This window comes from Neolamprologus brichardi, chromosome 3 (genome assembly GCF_056152115.1).
Source record: "Neolamprologus brichardi isolate AB-2024 chromosome 3, ASM5615211v1, whole genome shotgun sequence".
NCBI lineage: Eukaryota > Metazoa > Chordata > Actinopteri > Cichliformes > Cichlidae > Neolamprologus > Neolamprologus brichardi.
Genome location: NC_142106.1, coordinates 56,720,375 through 56,745,355, shown reverse-complemented (window position 1 = coordinate 56,745,355; position 24,981 = coordinate 56,720,375). Strand labels below are relative to the sequence as shown.

General features: G+C 41.7%; 2 protein-coding genes across 2 annotated transcripts; both read left to right on the top strand.

Moving 5' to 3' along the window:
• Positions 1-3,056: 3,056 nt before the first annotated feature.
• Positions 3,057-10,272, top strand: LOC148105940 (stonustoxin subunit beta-like; the record flags this gene model as incomplete). Its single annotated transcript, XM_087838420.1, has 3 exons — positions 3,057-3,187; positions 9,490-9,536; positions 9,683-10,272. Coding segments are annotated over exons 1-3 (693 nt in total), but the record flags the coding sequence as incomplete, so codon positions are not given.
• On the top strand, positions 10,266-24,534 carry LOC148105939 (uncharacterized). The gene is made up of 9 exons (XM_087838012.1): positions 10,266-10,354; positions 10,591-10,622; positions 11,178-11,242; positions 11,553-11,602; positions 18,770-18,984; positions 19,506-19,768; positions 20,106-20,219; positions 21,171-21,312; positions 23,199-24,534. Exons 1-9 carry the CDS (start codon positions 10,323-10,325, stop codon positions 23,504-23,506), a joined length of 1,221 nt encoding a protein of 406 aa, XP_087694138.1. The 5' UTR covers positions 10,266-10,322; the 3' UTR covers positions 23,507-24,534.
• Positions 24,535-24,981: the final 447 nt, after the last annotated feature.

Genomic DNA, 24,981 nt, shown 5'->3' with positions numbered 1-24,981 from the left:
ATCCTTCATGATGATGCTGCCATCCACCCACTGCTCCTAGTGTTGCCAACTCCTCAGTAAGGAAAATTGCTATTGGCTGTCCTAAAAGTCGCTGGAAGTCGCTAAATGATGTCATCGCCTAATTTGGATAAATGGTCATGCTAATGTAATTGTAACGTACGTTGTAGGAGAGAAAAATAACATCGTGGAAGAGACATAACGTGAGTAAAAAAATGTCCTTGAATGCATTTAAATAAATAAATCATAGTTCTGTCTGTAACTATTATAACACTCTCACCACATTTGTTAACAATTAATAAACAATTAATAAACAAACAAATGTGTTTTTCCTCGTTCTTTGTTATCAGCTGAGACTTTGGGTATAAATGTGTCATAAACAGGAGAAAGCAGTGCAGGTTCAATGTAATCAAACCCTAGACTGAGTTCAAAATCATCACCTGTCCCAGATACCACATCAGCACCAGAACCATGATGTGTTTACTCACATTTAAAAAGGTGGAGGTCAGTGTGAATGGACTGTTGTCATTGGTCTGAATGTGCCTCTATAAACATGTGCTCTTCATTATTGATGTTTTCCTAATGAACAGAAAATGAGACTTAACAAAATCCTTCTGACTGTTGTTGGAGCAGGTTGGGTCCTGGGTTTGAGTCCCCCACTGCACCACAGGGGCTTCTAGCTTTGTTTCACAGTGTATAGAACAACAAATAAAACCAAATCACAAAAAAACACATCAAACTCTGAGGGTTTAACCAAGGATGAGGAAGTAGACTCGGCCCCAAACATCTGGATATATGGATGGTTACCACAGCAACCACAGCAGTGTGCTCTCAGTATATTTAGTTGTATAAAGGTGTTTGTGGTGTGTTGCAGCTGAAGCAGCCTCATGTATGTTGACACAGGGAGAAAATAGTGTGAGAACACTGTTCACAGCAGTCACAGCTCGCTGCCTTCAACAGTCTCTTCCTTCCTTGTTTGGATGTCACTGATATCATCTTCTGCTCTCACACTGACCACCTGTTGAAGCTAACATGCTAACATGGAAGCAGCAGGTATGCCACCTGTGGCAGCTGAGGTCACGTGATCTGAGTGTTTGAACCACACGTTGGAGCAGCGTTTCCAAACATCTGCACTTCAGAAGCTCCAAAGTGTGGAAACGTCACTGTGGAGCGTCTCATCCCTATCTAAGAGATTTTCTTGCCTCTGCAAAGCGAAGCACCATAGTTTGTCAATCCCAACCAATCAGAGCACTCCTTATGTCACGTCACATGACTCGTGTGTTTACCTCTTTGATTAGCACCCAAAGAACTAAAGAAAGGCTAAAAGGACGTTCAGCCAATCAAATCCCTCCTAGGAACAGGAAGTCTAGAGAGGAAATGGAGCAGAGAAGGAGAATCACCAGTTTAAATGTCTGAGTTTTAAACTGGTGACCCTCTAAAGAGGCTTTTTATTGACTCTTTCTGTTTTCTTTACAGCTTTTTTCACCATTTAAACTGTTTAATATCAGATTTAGAAATAACTTTTGGACAATTTTTCTACATTTGCACTAAAATGTGACATAAGTAATGACTTTCTGACTTAACGTTGGACTAATCTAACGACTCAGCCTGGCTATGTTGGACTTGGTGTGGAAGCAGCTCCCAGTTTGAGTTCAGGAGACAGACACCCTCTCTACTTTGAAGATCAGCTGCAAACTTTCCTTTTTGATAAAGCTCATAGTTCGAGCTGGATCAGGTGAACCATCCCTTAGTTATGCTGCTATAGGCTCAGGCTGTTGGTGGACTTCCCATGATGGTCTGCTTTCTTCTCCACTCCTGATGCTTTTATATGTCACTACTGCATGTCTTTTGACTTCTCTCTCCTTAGTTTGTGTTTTGTTCTTGTCTCTCTGAGCTCATTTCTTCTCTTTCCCCTCACCCTGCAACCAGTCATGGTAGATGCTCCTCCTGGAGCCTGTTTTCACTGGGAGGATCTTTGTGTCAAAGGGAGTTCTTCTTCCCACCATCACCAAGTGCTGCTCACAGTGGATTGTGTCGCGAAATCGATCAATGTAGAGCAGTGAGACAAACCACGGAGGCCCCAAGAAGTGCAATCAAAAGATGAGTTTATTAACACACAGGAGAAAACATCAGCCTATGTCTTCTGACAAAAATACATGTTGTGGACACTTACAAAGCAGTGGGGTATACGCCCCCCCCCCCATGGCGTCAATAAAAATAGTCAGATTAAAATAGGTTACAGACATTAGTCACAGTTAATGGTACATCTTGTACATCTTTAATGGCTATAAACAGACATAGAATTTCTCTTTTCTATAACACCTTCCATAAAAGGTAATAAACTTCAAGCCCTCATGGTCTCTGGGGCTAATTATTGACTCTGGTCATCTGTTGCCAAGTAGAGTAAAATATAGTGAGACAGCAAATGAGTTAAGGCCTCAGGCCTGACACATTCCTAGATTATATGAGTTATATGTATTGTAAGCCTGCATGCAATCATCCTGTTCTAGTTTCCCTCAGCATGGATCACCTGGACAGTCACGCCAGTGAAGCTTAAGACCCTTAATGAACCGAACATCAACTCGAAATAAGCACAAATATGCAATGTGTATGAAATACTTCTGACCGTACTTGTAATAAAAGTTAACATAATGGAAGGATCCTCAAATGAACATCTTCAATAGACAACTTTAATGCAATATCAATACTGTGAGAAATATTATTAGATGGAATAATGCTGTAAAGAATGTTATTAATGCAGTTATAATGATGCAGATTATATGTCAGCAATAAAAGAATTTCTGTATCTCCACAATTGTCTGATGGTTGGGGCTTTCTCTCTAATATTGGAGGCTGTTACCTTACACTGTTAAACAGCTTCAGATGACTGTTGTTGTCTGTTGGGAATTGTCACTTTTAAATAAAGTTACATTGAATGGATGTAAATGGATAGATGTTATTGTGACAAAGAGAAAACGATTGTTGACAGACGGATTGTTGTTTTGTGTGTCTGCAGTCTGTCAGGCTGTCTGGTCACAGAGGAACGCTGTACTTCTCTGGCCTCAGCTCTGATCTCCAACCCCTCCCATCTGAGAGAGCTGGACCTGAGCTACAATCATCCGGGCGACTCAGGAATGAAGCTGCTGTTGGCTGGACTGAAGGATCCAGGCTGGAGACTGGACACTCTCAGGTATGGAGAGAATGTCTGATAGAGGAGGAAGAGCTGGAAACATTTCCTGTGTATTTCACTCACTTCCTGTTTGTTTCCTGCAGATGACACATGAACAATCACACATGCAGGAATATTTTCAGGGACAGACACACTAGTCTAGCTGGATAGTACATGGATATTTATGTAGGGGTTTCCAAGGAGTTTGAATCATGTTTTACAGTCCTGTGGTCTCAGCCTCAGATACTCAACTAATCAAAGTGATGTCATGACAAAAATGATTGACCAACAAAACAATTTTCTCCTTCATTTATGTCAAACAAAGCTGTATGTAACGTGTCTCGCGGTTAGTATCATGGTTGCTAGTCAACCTAAACAGCGATACGAAGCATATACCGTCCCATTTCACATGCCTCTCACTTCCGCACTTCTCGTACTCGTAGTATGCACTGTACGTAGTACGCGTAGTGCGCGTACTTCAAGCGTGCAGACCCTGAAATGGGACACAGCCAGTGTCTGATAGAGGAGGAAGAGCTGGAAGCATTTCCCGTGTCCTTCACTCACTTCTTGTTTGTTTCCTGCAGATGACACATGAACAATCACACATGCAGGAATATTTTTAGGGACAGACACACTAGTCTAGTTGGATAGTACATGGATATTTATGTAGAGGTCTCCAAGGAGTCTGTTTGCAGGAACATTAATGATAAGTGATAAGTCATGTTGAGAGTTTCATTAAAAGTAGACCTACAGTTAGGTCCATAAATATTTGGACAGAGACAACATTTTGTAACTTTAGACTTTATTAGGTCACAGGTGTACCTGAGATAGTGGGCACTGTGTACCTAATAAAGTGTCAGCCATATGTATGTTTCCCATGCTGTATGTCCACAGTCACAGTGACAGTCAGTGACACTGACAGAAAGATGAAACAAGGCTGTGAATCATTTCAGTCTGTGTGTGTGACAAAGAGGCAGACAGGAGCAGCTAACATTTGGAAATGGAAGCGTAAATAATGACAAACTCTACATTCACGGCTGAATTCACAATAATTTGTTCTCAAGTGCACATTTAGCAGCTAATGCTAATACTGTTTTCCTTTGCTTTCTACAACTTGAGCAGCTATTGCTAAGTAGGCCACTTTGCTCTGCTAAGGATTTGTGTGACCATGATGGAAACTCTGATAAGCTAATGCTGCTAAGCTAATGCTGTTTATGGGCCCTGTTAGAATCAATATTTCATTCTCATTCTGTTGTTTGAGAACAATATTAACGTCTCACATCATTATTACACAAGAGAAAAGGGTATTAGCGTTAGCTACTAATGCTTATTCACCTCAAATTAGCTTTAGCTTCTAATGGGAGCCTACTTAGCATAAACTCTTCACATCATTATAACGCAAGGGAAAGGAGTCACTCATGGCAGCCTATTTAGTATTGACGTCTCACATCATTATAACACTAGAGAGAAGGGTATTAGTGTTAGCTACTAATCCTTATTCACCTGAAATTGGCTACTTAGCTGTTAATGGTAGCCTACTTAGCATTAACTCCTCACTAATATAATGCTAATTCACATCAAATTAGCATTAGCTGCTCATATTGTTATAAGGAAAGAGAAAACGGTATTAGCATTAGCTGCTAATAATTATTCACCCCTAATTAGAATTAGCCGCTAAAAGCAGCCTACTTAGCATTAACTCCTCACATTGTTGTTACCCAACGGAAAAGAGTATTAGTATTAGCTACTATCATTTTTAATAAGTAAGAGAAAACAGTGTTAGCATTATTGAATAATGCTAATTCACATTAAATTAGTATTAGCTATTTACAACAGCGTACTTAGAATTAGCTGCTCACATTGTTAAAAAAATAAGGGAAAACAGTATTAGCATTAGCACAAAATACTATTTCACGTCGACGTAGCGTTAGTTAATAAGGGCAGCCTACTTAGCATTAACTTCTAACTAATATAATGCTTATTCACATCAAATTAGCATTAACTACTCAAGTTGTTACAAGGAAAGAGAAAATGATATTAGCATTAGCTGCTAATGATTATTTACCCCTAATTAGAATTAGCCGCTAATGGCAGCCTACTTAGCATTAACCCCTCACATTGTTATAAAGCAAGTGAAAAGTGAAAGCATTATCGGATAATGCTAACTCGCATCACAGTAGCATTAGCCAATAACAGCAGCCTTCTTACCATTAGCTGCTCACATTGTCTTAATATAAAGGAAAAGATATAGCATTGACGGATGATGCTAATTCACATCAAATTCGCAATAGTTAATAACGGTAACCTACTCAGTATTAGCTGCTCAAATTGTTAAAATTGAAGGAAAAATGGTATAAGCATTAGCTATTCGTATTGTTAAAAAGTATGAAAAAACATTGTTAGCATTAGCGGATAAATTAGCATTAGCTAGTCACGGCAATGTACTTAGCTGGTCTCATTATTATAAAGCAAGAAAATATGGTATTAGCATTAGTTGCCAATTCCTATTCACCTATAATTAGCACTAATGGTAGCCTGTTTAGCATAAACTTCTTAATGCTAAATGAAGTTAATTAATGCTAAATAGTCTTAATGGAAATTAAAGTAGTGTTAGCATTAGCTACTGATATTGTTATAAAGCAAGAAAATATGGTATTAGCATTAGCTACTAATTCTTATTCACTTCAAATTAGCATCAGTTAATAATGGTAGACTTTGTATCATTAGCTGCTGTCATTCTTATAAAGCAAAGGAAAACAGTATGAGTATTAGCTGCTAATGCTTTTTCCTCTAAAATTAGAATTAGCCACTAATGGCGTGTTGTTAAAAAGTAAGAAAAAACATTGTTAGCATAAGCGGATAATGCTAATTCACCTCAAATTTGTATAAGCTAATAACAGCACCTGCTTAGCATTAGCTGGTCACATTGTTATAAGGCAAGAAAATATGGTATTAGCATTAGCTGCCATTTTCTGTTTACCCAAAATTAGCATTAGCGACTAATGGCAATCTACTTAACATTACCTCCTCACTAATACAATGCTAATTCACATCAAATTAGCATTAGCTGCTAACATCAGCCTACTTAGCACTAGCTGCTCACATTGTTATAATACAAGGGAAAAGAGTTAGCATTAGCGGAGGATGCTAATTCACGTCAAATTAGAAAATATGGTATTAGCATTAGCTGCTAATGGTTATTCACCTAAAATTAGAATTGGCCAGTAATGGCGTCCTATTTAGCATTAACTCTTCACATCGCAGGGGAAAATTTAAAAGTGAATGAAAAATAGTGTTCACATTAGCTACTCATATAGTTAAAAAGTACGAAAAAACATTGTTAGCATAAGCAGATAATTCTAATCCACCTCAAATTAGTATTAGCTTATAACAGCAACCTACTTAGCATTAGCTGGTCACATTGTTATAAAGCAAGAAAATATGGTATTAGCATTAGCTGCCAATTCGTATTCACCTAAAATTAGCATTACCTGCTAATGGCAGTCTACTTAGCATTAACTCCTCACTAATGTAATGCTAATTCACATTAAATTAGCTTTAGCTTTAGCATTAGCTGCTAGCATCAGCCTACCTAGCACTAGCTGCTCACATTGTTAAAAGGGAAGGGAAAAGTGTTAGCATTACCCGATAATGCTAAACTCTCATCAAATTAGCATTAGTTAACAACGGCAGCCTATTTAGCATTAGGAGATAATGTTGACCTTGGCCCACTGGAAATGTTAAGAGCTAAAGATTTAGGAGCGTAGCTCAATAGCTCTTTCGCATTTGAGAAACAAATGAATTCTGTTATTAAAACCAGCTGTAAGGTTTATATTGTTGATTATCATTTATGCTTAAAAATATTTACTCATATATGCTTAGAGTTTTATAATTGATTGCATGATGATAGAGGTTTGATCCTTAGTAGTCTGTAAAGACTCTGTGTGCCTTCCAGAGTGCTCTGGCATGCACACACCACTTGGGGCCATGAGAGAGGTCGTACCCTCTCTTACTGATTTATGGTGCAGGACAGGGGTCTCAAACTCAATTTAGCTGGGGGCCGCTGCAGGCAGAGTCTGGGTGAGGCTGGGCCGCATTAGGTTTTCCACAAGAAAGGCATGGTTAAAAAATTCCAATCTTCTCAAATCTCTTTATTTTTATTTTTTAACACAAAATATGAAAAATAAATAAATAAATGAAGAATTAATAAGAAAATAAATCAATCTGTAATACATAAATAAAATAATAATAAGATATTTTTAGTCAGTGAACTTATGTGTTTTTTTCAGTCTTCTATATCTGCTGTATTTAGATTGAAATGTCTGTATTAACAGTTCTATAACCTTCTTCTGAACATGAATGGAACACTGTAGAAAATGAACTGTTCTTCTGAACATGGCTTCTCTTGCCTACTCCTTGCTGCTAGAGACCTGGCAGCGTTTCCTCTCGCATAGCCGAGCCAGATTTGGCCTGAGGGAGGAAGCAGTTGCGACCCTCAGTATGTCTTGAAGATGATCATCCGTAAGTCTGGACCTGTACTTGGACTTATTGAAGTTCAAAGTGGAGAAGAGCTTTTCGCACAAGTATGTGCTACCAAAAAGGCACATGGTCCGCTTGAACATTCGGGAAAGCCGAGGGAAACTAGGGCTCAATTCTCTCAAAAATTGTCCAAGCTTGTCTGCTTTTCCACTCACCTCCCTGAACTTTGCTTTGAGTTCAGAGTTGCACTGCAGCTCAATGAGCTCCATTTGAAGCACAGAAGGGGCATCTTGCACATCAAAGGAGAAGGGGTCCGCAAAAATTTGAAAGGTGGCTCTGTATGTCTTGAAGTCAGCAAATCTGTGATCAAATTCCTCCTGTAGCCTCAAAATGACATCAACATACTTGTCAGCACTGAATGGTGTGCCTGCATCTACGAGTGCCTTGCATGCTGGGAAATGGCAAAGGTTTGTCTGAGAGAGCTGAGCTTTCCAGAGTGCAAGTTTTGTGGAGAATGCTCTCACGTTGTCATAGGCAGCACTGACAAGTTGCCCCTGGCCTTGTAACGTCTTGTTCAGTACATTAAGCTCATGTGTTATATCAACAAGAAAAGCTAAGTCCATGAGCCATTTGGGATCAGTTAGCATAGGAACACTAACTCCATCCTTCTCCATGAAGGCTTCACTTCTGCTCTCAACTCAACTGGCAGAAAGGCTGATGTTGCTAAACTGACCTTTCTTTCCCGGACAGACTATATTTGCAGCCTGCAATATGCACTTTTAGACAAATTCACCTTCTGTGAATGGCTTCCCTGCTTTAGCAATCATCTCACTAACCACGTGGCTTCGACTGCTGCATTATTCTCTTTGGTTGCTTTCTTGAAGAAATCTTGCTGCCTCAGTAGATCTGTTTTAAGACTGGCAACCCGGTTCGCTCTCTCATCTCCCTGGTATTTTGCATCCACCTCTGGTTAAGTATAAGAGCCCTTTGTTAGGGGGACCACTGGACTCTTAGCACCAGCTTTGGGGTCAGAGAGTCACATCTGGAACACACACACACACACACACACACACACACACACACACACCTACACTATGCACAGACTGGTACTCTTTGTTCATACCTGTGTAAGACGTCATATGTTAATGAACTTATGCATATTCATGTAACCTCAATAAAGAGCAGTGTTACGAGGGAGCAGACGAGAGCGACTGAGGTCAAGTGAAGGAACGGCGCTGTCACAGTTCTCTCCCTCATGAATTGTCTGGTTCCAGCGGTGGGTCTGTGCTAGACGACCCATCACCAGCTTTTTCCAGCTTCTTCCACTGGTTACCAGTACGTGGTAGAATCCACTTCCAGATCTTGTTGTTTGTCTTTAAATCTCTGAATGGATTGGCTCCATCTTATCTCTCTTTAACAAAATAATCCAAGTCGAGCCCTCAGGTCTGCAGATAAGTAGCTTCTGACCAGAACTAGACGTAAAAACAGAGGTGAGCTTTATCGATCGCTGCAGCCAAACTCTGGAACAGTCGCCCTTCACATCAGGTCGTCACCAACACTCGACATTTTTAAAACCCGGTTGGAAACACATTTGTACTCTGTAGCTTTCAATTCTGACGAGTCTTTATAGTAATTACTGTGTATGTTTCCTATTTTCTCTCTACTCTGTGCAGCACTTTGGCTCAAGCTGTTTTTAAATGTGCTGATAAATAAATGTAGATTTCTTTGAATAAAACAGTGGAGCCGAGCTTTGAGCTCAGTGTGTAACAGTGTGTGTATGAGAGCCATGTAATGTCCATGTGTGCATGCTGACTGTGCTGCTCTGACCCCCCTCCTCCTTTCAGGGTGGAGCCTGCTGGAGTCCGATGGTTGAGACCAGGTCTGAGGAAGTGTAAGTGTGTTTTTAATGGGATTCATGAAAACAAAGCAGCACACATTCAACCATCTTCATCATGTCAGGAGTCATCATCAAAGTGTCAATCAATGAACAGATGATGGATCAATAACTGCAGCTGGATTGTTTGTTCTCTCCATCAGATTCCTGTCAACTCACAATCGACACAAACACAGTGAACACAAACCTCCAACTGTCTGACAACAACAGGAAGGTGACACGTGTGGAGGAGGTTCAGTCATATCCTGATCATCCAGACAGATTTGATGATTTTCCTCAGCTGCTGTGTAGAAATGGTCTGACTGGTCGCTGTTACTGGGAGGTCGAGTGGAGAGGAGAAGTTTGTATATCAGTGAGTTACAGAAGCATCAGAAGGAGAGGAGGCAGTTATGACTGTTTGTTTGGATGCAATGATCAGTCCTGGAGTCTGGAGTGCTATAGTGGTGGTCCTCATTCAGTCTGGCACAATAAGAGACCAACATCCATCTCCTCCTCCTCCTCCTCCTCCTCTGTCTCTAACAGAGCAGCAGTGTATGTGGACTGTCCTGCTGGCACTCTGTCCTTCTACAGAGTCTCCTCTGACACTCTGATCCACCTCCACACCTTCAACACCACATTCACTCAAACTCTTTATCCTGGGTTTAGACTCTGGTCTCGTGGTGCCTCAGTGTCCCTGTATGCAGTTGAGTATCAGCAGTCTCTTTCTGTCATAGAAACAATCAGCTATGTGGAATTTCTTGCTAATATTTTTCCTGTTCATTTCAGGATGCCAGAAGAACACAGATGACGAGTGAGGCTGAAAGTCCTTCATCCCGGTAGCCACTTTATTAAATCCAAAAAAACTGAACACGAAGTAACAAATGATGTGATAATTTACTTCAGATAAAATTTCAGTTATTTTTAAGATAGAAAGGTTTGTACTTTTGTGTGATGTACAAGGTAGCAGACTAACCTATAAACTGGATCAGCAGACACAGACTCAATTAATGTTCCCTTTAGTCAGAATAGACTTAAATATTTACTTTGAAAATACTGTTTTTTGTTTCTGCAGGGTTGATGAGTTCAAGATGATTAAAGCTTCCTGTGAGTACTCAAACTGTCCTCCCATCCATCAATCAAGAACAAAATCTGATCTTAAAATGGACCTGGTCTAAACAGTGATAATACATTACTGTCAAATGTATTATTACATTGTAGTGGAAGCTTGGTAAAAAACAAGCAAACATGTAATCACACCTGTGAGTTGACATTCCACCCTATCACACACTTCTATATTTATATTTATTATATAATAAATAATATAATATTTATTTATCTATCATGATTGTTTTTGGGTTTTTTGTGAGGTGCCCAGTTTCAGAGAGGGTTTTCAGGTTGTAGCAGACTAACAAATCCTCTTAAAATTGGCTCTGAAACACTAAAATATACACCCCTCATATGCACATCATGAAAAGCTTGAAGGGGAGTGAATCAGAATTTGAATCACATTATTTGGACCAATCCCCAGAACTATGAGCACACATCATATCGAGGAAAGCACTCAAACATCCTGTAGCTTCAAATGGTTTCCTGGAAAGTGATCTTAACTGTTTAAAAGGCCAAATTCTTCATATCATCTGTTGCCAATCTTTTCATTAGGTGTTTCCAGTGTAAAACCAGACACGCAGCCTGGTTTGTCAGAGGACAACACAAAGAGGCTCAAGGTGAGCTTTCAGATATTTGAAAACTCTCAAGCATAGATTTAACAAGCCTCCGTTGTACATTGGTACTTTTTCTTAACCCTTGTAGAACAAACTGTCAGCACATGAACTCATTCATCACTGTACATGAAAGCTTTGTGTTATCAGAGTGCATTCAGGTTTTGTTCTCATCATAGTAAAATATAATTTTTGGACAGTTGTTTACCCTTCTTGCTACTTATTGTACAGGTGATTAACAACCTGCACAACACAAGTTTTTCTCCAAATAATGTTCAGGTACTTGTCCTAAAACCTCTAATGTTGCTGTTTTCAGTCAAGTTTCACACCTGAAGTCTACAGTGAATCTGCACACATCTTCTACAGGTAATCCTGTAAAAACATTTAAGTCTGCATGTATATGTTTGTTACAGCTGAAGCTCATCAGACCCCTGCTTTGTGTCCCTGTGGTAACTACATCTTCCCCCTCCTGTCGTCGCACTTTTCTTCTGTTGTAGTTAAAAATTTAGATGTGGCCACTCATGTTTTGTGTTAAAGTGTTGGAGGCTGACCAGCTTATTTATGTGATGAAATTACCTACAGAACTGGAAAGTGAGGGGGGGGATTACAGGTTGTCTCACTTCTTGAGGATAAAGGATAAAATCCTGCAAACTTTGGGAAATGATATTCAGAATAATGATGATGAAGACGTACTGCTGATTGCAAAAAATATCACATGCAGGTTGGAAATGGGATAATGTACAAAAGGAAATAAATATAATGCAACAAGCATGCAGAAAACTGGGACAGTAAAGTCATAATCTCTTAAATTAAAAAACGGATAAATATCAAATAAAAATTATAACCACCTCCTGTAAAGGGATAATATGTAGCTGCAAGCTAGGAGTGAGTGAGACATTGACTAACTGATCCACCTCTCCTGGATCTACAGTGAGGACATCAGGTTTTCTTTCAGACTGGATATGTGTGGCCAAATCGATGCAAAGGCAGCAAAGGTGATCCAGATTGAAGATATAGATATAGATTTACAGGGCAGCTACAAGTATTTACGTATACCACAGGCTAATACAAACTATGATAAAGATGCAGCAAGGTCAGCCACAGCCAAATACCTCCAGAAAGTAAGACAGTTACAGACAGCTGAACGGTAGGACTGAGATCTAAGCCATCAATAGATATGCCCTACTGGTCATCAGATACCCAGCTGGAATAATGAGCTGTTGGAAGCAGGAGATGCCACTGAAATCAAAACTCAAAGGCAAAAAAGCCATCACAGGGGCTCTGATCATGGAACCACAGTCCCTGAGCACAAAATCCATAGAGGCACTAGTCTACCATAGCCAACAGGGCCCAAGTTGTTTAAAAGTGCCCTGGAGATTATCCAGCACATACTAGCAGGATTTAGATGGTAAATGGCCTGCATTTGTATAGCGCTTTTCTAGTCCTTGAGGACCCCAAAGCGCTTTACACTACATTCAGTCATTCACCCATTCACACTCACATTCACACACTGGCGATGGCAAGCTACATTGTAGCCACAGCTGACCTGGGGCGCACTGACAGTCCCAATCTCCAGATGGAGATTGGGACAGCATACACTGAGACTCACAATCAATGGGGTGGGGTAGTGTACAGGAACATCTGTACTACATGTGGACTACAAATCCTGAAGTCCTGATGAAAGATGGTTAAAGACAACAGGCAGGATAGCCGCCAGGATTCCATCCATTGTCTGATTGTGAGACATTTCTCAAGAATTCTCATGAATTGTTCAAATCCCCACTGACACTTAAATATCTCATAAGCATCCAAAGAAAGGCATGTGGGTTCAGTGCCAGTGCCAGAGTCACATGATAAAAATCATACAGCAGCATGAAATGCAAATAAAGGACAGTTTATCAAAAATTGTTGTATATAAGAATGTTTCTTCCTTAGTCTTTCTCTGCTGAGCAATCTGTGAATCTGTGATGTTTTTAACAGATTTAAAAAGCTAGTAGTCATCTTAAATTGACTTTTGCAATTAGTCCAAATTCCCCCATCATAACTTAATAAATGTTACCTTTTATGTTTGTTTAGAAGGATAATGCATGTATGCATTGATTTATTGTTTCTGTCATATCAACAAATTAGCTAAAAAAAACTTCTGCAATATTCATCTCATCTTTTTAACAGCAGTGTTTTGTGTTACTGCTATATTTTTATGTTCTTTACAGACTTCTTAACAATTTTAATAACATCTCTGGTTGAGACGGTACTCGTCGAAATATTGTTTGTTTTTGTCAAAGTCATATGATGCATGAAACACCCTTTGTTATTGGTCATGTGCTGCCAACTCAACCTCTTTCTTGTGAATGTGTCGGGGGAATCCTGGATTAACTTAGCTAGATGATAACCAGTGTTGTTCTTGTGGCTTCCTGATCATCAGTATAGTGTGTGTAGTATAACCCCAAAGGTTGATTCTGTTCATCTGGATGTAGCTTTTTCATTAGTTAATACATGAGCCGGGTACAGAAAGGGATTGGCAAAAAGACCAGAGGTGCAAAACACCAGCTACTGGTAGACAGAGCAGTCACCTGAGACTGCAAGACTAGGCCAACCAACCTGTGCACTTCCTGGATTGATCACAAGAAGGCCTATGACTCAATGCCCCACAGCTGGATCCTGGAATGTCTAGAACTATACAAGATTAACAAGGACCCTAAGAGCCTTCATCAGGAACTCAATAGGGATGTGGCGTGCAACAGTAGAGGCCAACTTCAAGCCAATAGCACAAGTCAGTATCAAGTGCAGGATCCTACCAAGAAGATGCTCTGTTCCCACTGGTGTTCTGCATAGGCCTGAACCCCCTCAGTGAGATCATTGCCAAGACTGGCTATGGATACCGACTATGGAACAGAGCAATCATCATCAGCTACATGGATGACATCAAGCTGTATTCCAAGAGTGAACAAGACATCATTTCACCGATCCACACCACCTTTGGTTGCCATTTTTTAAGCCAATATGATAACCTTATCCCACTAACGCTGTGGAGGTCCAGCTTTTCAGGTCCAATTCAGATTGAATCACTCATAATGATACTCTGGAAAACAGTAGAATTCTCAGAAGATAGTTTGTATAACATTGTTATACAGTAGAACAGTACATTTATAGCAGAAATAACACATAGAAAGCAAAGCAAATGAAAACTGAAGTAACCCCAGGGTGTAAAGCCTTAAAGCACAAACAGAAAACACACACAGAGACAGGAAAGAAACAGCACTGGAGCATATCAACCCTCCTCTTATATAGGATCAGTGACCCCTCCTCCTGCTATCTGGTACCCTTTCATCATTTGTTTTTTCTTTGATTCGACTCTGCACTGTGCACCATCTTCGCCTTCTGGCGTTTGTGGCGATAACCAGAATCCCAGATACATGCCCTGCAAAGGCCAGATTTATTTGCTTATAGAAACATTGAAAGGGCTGTACACATCTGCATTACAGCCCTTTAAAGGGCTGCCTGCCTTTCCTTTACCGTCATTTAAAGAGCTGCCTGCTTTTGTGTTACAGTCATTCAGAGAGCTGTATGCTTCTGTTTTACTGCGACTTAAAGGACCGCAGGCATTTGTTTTACAGCCACCCGAACAGCCGCATGATTCTGCTGCCCAGTTAAAGGCAGCTGCATACAGAAAAGAGGTCCTATGCATATACTTAGCAGTGCCAAACTGAATTAACCCTTTGTTGGACTAGTCACAGTTGGCCATAATGCTTTCAAAGGTTTCTTGCTGATCCTCATTGTTACAGTTTTAAATAGCATGAATCAACGTGTTCATACAACAAGTGGCACAAATCTTTCATTAATACAGAACTGTGTGGGGCCCACCCCCTAGGGGGGGCGCGGTATGAAAAGGGGAAAAAAAACCAAAAACGCTTGGACACTGCTAGCACAGGGCGCCTACACAAACGCAAAGCAGGAGATGAAGCATCGCTGAATATGTTTCCAAACCAACTTCATTCTAAGCCAAAGACTAGAAAATATAGTGAAGCAAATCTTCCCTTTGGCTTCACCTGCACAAGTGCTGAGGTAGGTCTCCCTGCAGGATTGGTTTTCCCTTCGTCAGAAGCAAGCGCTGGGCTCTCCACATCACAGACAAACAGGATCCCACATTCTTGATTTTTAGTTCACAAACACTTGTTGTAATGACTAACTACTCCTGACATGTTGGAGATGTTTGCTCTTTATACAGCAAAGTTACAGCGGGATACAAATAACATCACGCTGATCCTGCCACGATTTGTTCCCCCTGTCTAAATCACGGACTAACAGGATCCCACAGCTGTTTATGTTTTTAAACCCATTTTGCACAGAGAAGCATTTTTTGAAAAATGTATTGATAGAAATGTAGAATATTATTACACAAGAAAACAACAACTACATGTAAAATAATTACACCGTGACGCCTCTGCCTTTCTAAATGGAGGGACAGTAACTGCGTGTGTATAAGAAGCATGTTCGCACGACTCCAATTACGCTCAGCCATTGTTGTGAGTGCGCACACCAAGGGGCTGCGAGACATTTATACAGCTGTATTTTGCACATGACTATGAAAGGCGGAAGAGGAAGTACTTCCTTTGAACGTAGACAATCCGGATGTTATAGTTTCTTTCCACTGTGTTCCTGTTAATGATAAACTACAAATTTACCCTAAATTACTAAAATATCGATATTTTAATGTGAGAATCGATTCTAGAACATAAATGATTGGTATCGGAGGAATCGATATTTCAGGATTGATCCGCACATCACTATTAACGAATCATTTTCATAATTTGAAATGCAGATACAAATTGTACATTTCTAAAAATTATGCACACGTTTTGCAAACAGCTAAAGGTATATGGTACTATTTGCCTAAAAATGCAGCCAAGGCCTCAGGCGTTTTTTATATAACAATTTAAATCTATTTACAGAGCAATCAATTGTGCTGCATCAAATGAGAAGGCACACAAATGATTTGTGCCAGTCCAAAAAATAGTTTGTGTTCAGTATAAGACAGAGGAGAACACCACAGGCCCGCATTCCGTCATGGGTGTCACTCCTAAAACTTCCCCTTCTCCCTAAACAACCAAGTGCCACATGTTGCCATATCAATTTTTTTGATTGGCTGAAATGGTAAACTTTAACACCAATAGGGAAAAGGTCTTTTTTCTTTTTTTTTCCACTCGCAAGCGGAGAGTGTTTGCTAGCGCTGTCCTTAGAAAACGCAGTTTTTACTGTTTTTACTGTTCTTCCCACTGTAAACATGTAGACTGGTTGAGCAAACTCCCATGCACCCTCAAGTATCCTTGAGAGTATAAAGAGCTGATTAAGTGTTCCATGACCAGGACGAAAACTGTATTGTTCCTCCTGTATCAAAGGTTCGACTAACGGACGGACTCTCCTTTCCAGCACCCTGGCATACACCTTCCCAGGGAGGCTTAGGAGTGTGATTCCCGTATATTTGGAACACATTCTATGGTCCCCGTTCTTAAAGACGGGAACCGACATCCTGGTCTGCTAATCCAGGGCTACTGCCCCTGTTCTCCACGCAACATTGCAGAGGCGTGTCAACCAAGACAACCCTACAACATCAAGAGTCTTCAGGAAGTCGGGGCCACCAAAGAGTTGTTTAACTGCATCAGTGACCATGTCCCCGGAGATTGGCGGGTCATCCCATTTGTCCCCAGACTGTGTTTCCTGCACGGCAGACGTGCCAGTGGGATTAAAGAGGTCCTCAAAGTATTTCTTCCACTGCCTGACAATTTTCTCAGCCGAAGTCAGCAGTGCTCAACCCGCACTATACACGGTTAAGGTAGCACACCACTTTCCCCTCCTGAATCGACTGACGGTTTGTGAGAATCTCTTCGAGGCAGTCCGAAAGTGCTTTTCCATGGCCTTTACGAACTCCTCCCACACTGGCGTTTTTACTTCAGCCACTGCCTGTGCCACGTTCTGCTTGGCCTGGTGGTACTTATCAGCTGCCTCCGAAGTCCCACAGGCTAACCAATCCCAATAGGACTCCTACAGCTTGGTGGCTCCCCTCACCTCTGATGTCCACCATTTGGTTCGGGGGTTGCCACCACGACAGGCACCAACCACCTCGCGGCCGCAGCTCAGAGCCGCGGCTTCAGCAATGGAGATGCTGAACATGGTCCATTCTGACTCACTGTCCCCAGTCTCCCTCTGAATGCTGTTGAAGCTCTGCAGAGGTGTGTGTTGAAGATCTCCCATATCGGGGCCTCTGCTAGGCATTCCCCGCACACCCTCACTATATGTTTGGGGCACGCCAGGTCTGTCCAGCTTCCTCCCCTGCCAGCTGATCCAACTCACCAGCAGGTGGTGATCACTTGACAGAGTGTCCAGAACATATAGCCTTAGGTCTGATGATATGATTACAAAATCGATCATCAACCTGCGGCCTAGAGCGTCCTGGTGCCATGAGCACTTATGGACACTTATGTTCGGACATGGTGTTTGTTATGGCCAAACTGCGGTTTGCACAGATAACCAATAACAAAGCACCACGCGGGTTGAGATCCGGGAGGCCATTCCTCCCAATCATGCCCCTCCAGGTCTCGCTGTCGTTGCCCATGTGAGCATTGAAGTCTCCCAGTAGGACAGGTGGAGCACCCTCCAGTACCCCACCCAGGGACTCCAAGAGGCTGGGTACTCTGAACCGCCACTTGGCACATAAGCACATACGACGGTCAAGACCCGTTCCCCAACCTGGAGGCGCAGGGAACTAAACATCTCGTCGACTGGGAGAAACCCCAACATACAGGCAGCAAGCTGAAGGGATACCAAGATACCCACCCCAGCCAACCTCCTCTCACCAGGGGCAACTCCAGACTGAGACAGAGTCCATCCCCTCTCTAGGAGACTGGTTCCAGAGCCCAAGCCGTGCATTGAGGTACCTGATAACCCTATCCCGGGCAGAGTAAACTGTCCCCTTTATGGTCTTTTCATAGGGGTCTTCTGAATCCCTCTTTGTCTGGTCTCTCACCCAGGACCAATTTGCCATGGGAGACCCTACCAGGGGGCAAAAGCCCCCAGACAACATAGCCCCTGGGATCCCTGGGACACACAAACCCCTCCACCACGATGAGGTAGTGATTCGCAGACGGGTCTTCCAGATACAGACGGACAAAATGGTGATGGCTAACCAACCGGACATAGATGTAGTGATGCCAAATGACGAACATCAGGAAGAGTGAAGACACAAAACTACAGAAGTACCAAGGGCTCGGAGAAGAGCTCGAGAACACCCCCCAGCTAGTTGCTCCAGCAGGTCCCAGGAACATCATCTAAGATCTCTGTCTAGAAGAGTGCAGTCCTAGGACCAGTAAAAGTCCAGGATACTCAAGCTCCCAAGCCTCTGGTACAGGACCTGAGCTTAAAGCATAAAGCCCGCCCGCAGGGATGAGAGAGTATTTTTAGATTTTAAACTGCAGCTATCTAGACTTTATTTTACTTCACTGTTTCTATTTCTCTCTTCTTTTCTTTGTCCCACAGATTTAAGTGTCCTGGTTCAGGTCTGTTCCAGTGTTCTCTGACTGGACTGGCGTTTGATGTGAGTCAGGAGGCGGAGCTTCTGTACAGGATTATCCAGTGGGATCAGAGTATCCTCCAATCAAATGGCAAGACAGCTGCAGGGCCACTGTTTGACATCAAGGGCTGTGAGGATGCAGTTCATCAGCTCCACTTCCCACACTGCGAAAGAGCGGAAGGTGAGCAAATTACTGTATGCGACTGCCAGAAGCTATTACTGCCCCCTGCAGGCTGCAGAGTGTGTTACACAATCTGAAAAAAAAAAAGCTTCTGTCCCAATATCTTGTGGAATTTGTGTTCTCTTCAGACTGTTCCGTTTTCTTAGTTGGGAACAGACTAGAAGTCATAAACAGAAACTTCTGCAGCAGCTGTATGATGATTGAGGTGAGAGAAGCAGCTTTTTAGTGATCAGCTCTTCTGTCCAGATCAAAGAAGACACGTAATAGAACATAGTGCAAGGGTAAAACTGGGAGCTACACCTGTGGGCTCAGTGGATTTTCATTATTAGACGGATAACAAAATGAATTTGTAACTCTCTATATTCTGTAAAGTAAAACTAATGCATTTGTATTTTTAGTACAATGGAGTACCATCAATTACTGTTCACTTATTTGCTTGAAAGTTCTAAAGTCCTAGAATAAGAAATTAAGAAAGACAATTAAGAACATTTGAGTGACAAAAACTGTCTTGGTTTTCACAGCTCTACTTTCTGACAGTTCACTGTCTGTTATCCACTTCTCTGATGATGGAATGAACATTCTTGAGCCGCTGAAGATCACAGATACTCATGTGATTGTGGAACTTCCCCACTTTTCTGCCTTGGGCCTTGTGTGGGATTTCCTAAAGAGGTTTTGGAATAACACAACACCAGTTAGGGCCCAAGTTTTATTGTTCCTCAGAAAAGTAGAGTTGGAAAAGTACCTTGATGTGTTTCTCCTGCCAAGCAACATCCCACCGCATGAGGTAAAGACAGTAATACATCTTCATCTTTTTCCTTCGTGCTAACAGAAGCTCAGTACAGTACTCAGTATTTTTTTCTTCGAGAAGCTCATGAAATGTTGTGTATGTATAAAGTATATTTATGGATGTGTATGAATCAATAGATAGCTTTGTGTATATAGCAGGCTTATATCATTCACATATTTTGTTCTTGTTTTAGTGTTGCCATTGTAAAAAGTAGCGTTTTTTATTTTCATCATGTGATGGCAACATCTGTGGGTCAGCAATAAGAGATTGAGCTGATGTCTCAGACTCTGTTGAGAATGAAACTTCTAAATAAAATGCTGTCCTGTTTCTTAAGGTGAAAGCACAGCATCCAGATTCTTACAACATCACAGTGGCTTCTAACTGTAAACTCATCAAAGAGCAGACTTACACTGTTCACTTTCAAACAGATGAAACAATCCGACCCAAGGTAAGTTCTCCAAATGGAAAAAAGACCAAACAGATTTTTTTAACCACCTCCAAGTTTTTGCAGTTTAAAAACTAGTATTATTTGCTGATGACGCCAATATTTTTTTGTTTTGGAGGGAATCAAGGAAGCTCCTGCATATGTTTCCTATTAAAGTGTGCAATTTTTGTTAAAAGTGGTTTCACAGGAACAAATGATCATTACATCTAATTAAAACTTTGTTATTTGGGATTTTGGGAAATAAAGAAACTCACAAAGACTTACTCATGTTGGGGCATTAGCCACAGTCTAATCTCCAGGTCCCTCACCAGAAAGAGCGCTACTTACTGCTGCTCGTTTAGTTCTGGGTCCGCTGGGTCCATGTCTTTGCAGCATGGTTCTTGTCATTTTGTCAGACAGTCGTGGTTAGGATGTCGAGAAAAAAATGGACCCAAATGCTGGATTTGCGTGCCAGTAAAGAATGTGGATGACGTTTATTGTGATGACAGGATGAACAGAAAATCAGAACATCTGACTGAAAGACTGAAGGGCTGCCTAAACTGAACTGAAAACTAACGCGGGAGCTGGTCATGAGGTGTTAATCGCTTCTCGTTACCCCACGTATACTACACGACGCACGACACACCATGAAGGCGAAATTCGGCAGATCACCAAGACAGTCGCATGACTGAAAAATCGGCTAAAAATGGGCCAAAACTCACACAGTGTCAGCCCAGCATTAGTGAGGATGTCAGATATGTGGGGGGACCCAAGAAGTTTTAAATTAAAATCCAGGACATCCACTCTTAAAGAAAAGAAAAAAGAAACAAGTTAATTAAAAGCAAAAAAACCCCAAAACAAAACATACCAATGACTCATACTCACTCAATCACAATTGCTGAGCACAGTCATTCTTATATTACCTAATAAAACTCATTTGGATAAAGGTACTGAGTCTCTGCTTCTGGTTTTCAGAGAGCTGAATTTCCTGTGGAGTTTGGACCAAACTACTTCCCAACATATGTGATCCGGCTTCCTATAAACATGAAAGAATTCACACTAACAATCCGAGACCAAACAGACAACGAGGTCTGGGAGCACGAAGTTTATGTGACAGGTAAAGTCTTCATCCACTCACAATTTAATTTGAGCTAAAAGTAAAATAGAAGCAGTGAGTGTGTGTGATAGATAGATCTACCTAGATATATGAGCAGAAAAGCCTTTATAGCAATCAAACACTTCCTATAATTTCAAATGAACTTTTCACCACAGGTCTTTATGCCCATTCATCTTTAGCAATGAGCTCCAACTCTTTCAGGTTCGACGGCCTCCTTGCCGTCACCCTGATCTTTAGCTCTCTCCACAGATTCTCAATTGGATTCAAATCAGGACTCTGGCTGGACCAATGCAAAACGTTAATGTTTTTGTCTGCTAACCATTTCGTCACCATTTCTTTTGCTGTGTGTTTTGGGTCATTGTTGTGCTGAAATGTCCACTGGTGCCCAAGGCCAAGTTTCTCTGCAGACTGCCTGATGTTGTTGTTAAGAATCTTCATGTATTGCTCTTTTTTTCATGGTGTCGTTTGCTGTAATTAGGTTCCCTGGTCCATTGGCTGAAAAGCACACCCAAAGCATTAGGTTCCCACCACCATATTTGAGAGTGGGGATGGTATTCTTTGGGTTGAAGGCTTCTCCTTTTTTTAACCCCAGATGAAGAAAACATAATTTTGGCCAAAAATTTAGTTTTCGTTTCATCTGACCATAACACAGAAGACCTGACGTCTTCGTCTTTGTCATTTTTGGCTTCCACCATGTCTTTTGAGATTTTCCACAGTGCAGAACATCTTATATTATTTAATAATACTTTGCACTGTAGCCACTGGAACTGAGAAACATTTAGACATGGCCTTGTAACCATTTCCTGACTTGTGAGCAGCCACAATGCACAATGGCAGGTCCTGGGGAGAGCTGCCCTTTTTTTCTTACCTGTTGAAACCTGTTAACACAGCTGTTCTCAATTAATTAGGGTAACTTGGACCATTTGGAATGGTAAAGAACTTTGGATTTTCCCAGAGACTGTGAAAGTTTGTGAGGGTATGAATAATTTTGGAAATGACACTTTTTGCTCAAATGTAAATAAAAGCTGAGAACTATTTTTTCCCCACAATGGTACCTCTTGTACATTGTCTTATTATCTTTTCGGACACACCTTTGTCATTTCCAGTCAAAAGAGAACTTGCTGCTTGAATAACAGTAACTTTAAATCAAAATTTTCAGGGGTATGAATGATTATGGGCTTGACTGTATACACATATATGCTGCTATTCTCCTGAGAACCAGTCTATTCATTTGTGTCCTTTGTAATGGACATTTGTTTTTTTGTCTATATCTTTTGACTTAGTCCTAAATAGAGGACATCCTGGGCTTTCCATTTCCACTTAGCTCCATAGAGGCTGAAAATCACATATAAAAGTTGAAACGGAAGATTCTTTTTCCCTCAGTTCTCAGGATATATATGTAAATGATTGATCATTTTCTCCTTCATTCTTCTCTTCTTCTGCTTTTAGCCACTCTATTTAAGATCATCTGTCTCATCTCCATATCCTAGTATCCTCCTTTGTCACACCAACTCTCTGTACGTCCTCCTTCACTGTATCCATGAATCTTCTTTGAGGTATGCCTCTTTTCCTCTTGCCTGGCAGCTCCATCTTCATCATCCTTTCTCCCTCCTCTGCACATGTGCAAACTTCTCAGCCTCTCTGTCAGCGAGCTACCCTGCTGATGGACTCGTTTCTGATCCTGTCTGCTCACTCATAAGAAACATTAAATTAAATTGTATCTGCTGAATTTGTCTCCAGCCACGTTTCATGATTCATGCTGTTATTGAGTGAAGATCAGCGACGTTCAGTGATGATTGATTACCTGCTGAGATTTCTCTGGATTCAACAAAGCTTAGACTGTTCTGTTATCAAGAAATCTCTCTTCTTTTTTGCTCTGTCCTCAGATGTTCAGAGCAGAGACAATCAGCCGAGGCTCCAGAGTCCCACACCAGAAGAGCGTCTGTTCTCAGTCCGGATTCAGTTTGTGGAAAAGGTGTCGGATTCGACTCTGAACCAGCTGCTGGACAGGCTGCTCCGAGAAAAAATTATAACTATGGAGGAAATGGAAGCAGCCAGAATCAAACCCAGGGCTGAACGAGCTCGAGATGTGATTGATTTGGTGCGAAACAAAGGAGAAAGAGCCAGCTCATTCCTGATTGATGCTCTCCGTAAGTTGGATAAACACCTTTTTGACACCCTCGGCCTCAGCTAAGGTGGAGCTTCAGCTGGATCTAAACATTAAATGCTTCACTCATCATACATCATCATACTTTTAAACTGATGACACATAAAACCTTTGTATCTCAGGACCCATCCAGACCCGCCCACTTCATATTGTGGTGTTCTGTGTTTTTTGTTGGGGTTTTATTTGTCCACAGATTCTTGAAATTGCTGAATTTCACTGTTGCTGGGCACCATCCTGCTGTGTCTGGTTGTGAGTTACTTCCTGTGTGTACTGCGTATGATTGTAATGTCATGATGGCAGCTGAAAACAAATGGTGAATGGCCTGCATTTGTATAGCGCTTTACTAGTCCCTAAGGACCCCAAATCGCTTTACACATCCAGTTATCCACCCATTCACACACACATTCACACACTGGTGATGCAGCTACATTGTAGCCACAGCTGCCGTGGGGTGCACTGACAGAGGCGAGGCTGTGAAGGACAGTCGGTTATGGCGTTCCATGTATGCCTTGCCTGCTAGCATCTTGCACCCTGCTGTTATGTGCTGGATTGTCTCATCTTTACACAGCCTGCACCTGGGGTGTGCCTGGTGTGATAGACCCCAGCCTCTGTGGATCTTGTACTCAGAGCTTGTTCTTGTGCTGCCATGATTAGTGCCTCTGTGCTGTCTTTCAGTCCAGCTTTGTCCAGCTACTGGTAGGATTTCTGGATGTCCACTATCTGCTGGTACATACCGTGCAGTGGCCTGTTCTTCCAGGATGGTGCCTCCTCTTCCTCCTCTTTCTTGGGTTTCTACTGCCTGAGGCAGTAGAAAGCACTGAGCATGCGGTCGGTTGGGGCCATGTTCCTGATGTATTCGTGGATGTTTGTTATCTGATCCTGGACCGTGGTGCTGACACTCACCAGTCCCCGGCCTCTTTCATCTCGCTTAGCGTACAGCCTAAGAGTGCTGGGCTTGGGGTGAAACCCTCCATGCATGGTCAGGAGCTTTCCATATATAAAACACAGAAAGGTGTTTTTGTCCAGATGAGCCCAGAGAAGAAACACGAGTGTTCACAGACATCAGAAGCTCAGAGAGGTGAAACATGAGGTTGGAGTCCTCGTCAGCATTCAGAAGAGCTGCTGTGAAACCCTGAGTACTCATGACAGACTCTGATGGCACAAACACATCATGATTCAAACAGAAAGACAAACATGGAGCTCCTGATCCTCCTGCATGAGAACAAGCTGACATGAGCGCTGTGTCTGAGAGTGTCTCCCTGTCACAGTGACAATAACACAGCTGCTGCTCACAGTCATTAAACTGACCTGAGGTCAGCTGCTAGGACGTCTCTGTGCTCCTTACATATGAACCATGTGACCTCACATCAGTGCTGTGGATGACTGTAGTCATAGAAGAGTAGAGCTGTAGCAGGTGGTGTGAGGAGGAGGAGGAGGTGGTGTATTCTAGTTAACGCAGTACTGAAACACTCCAGCAGAGGGCGCTGTTAAGTCCTTATTGT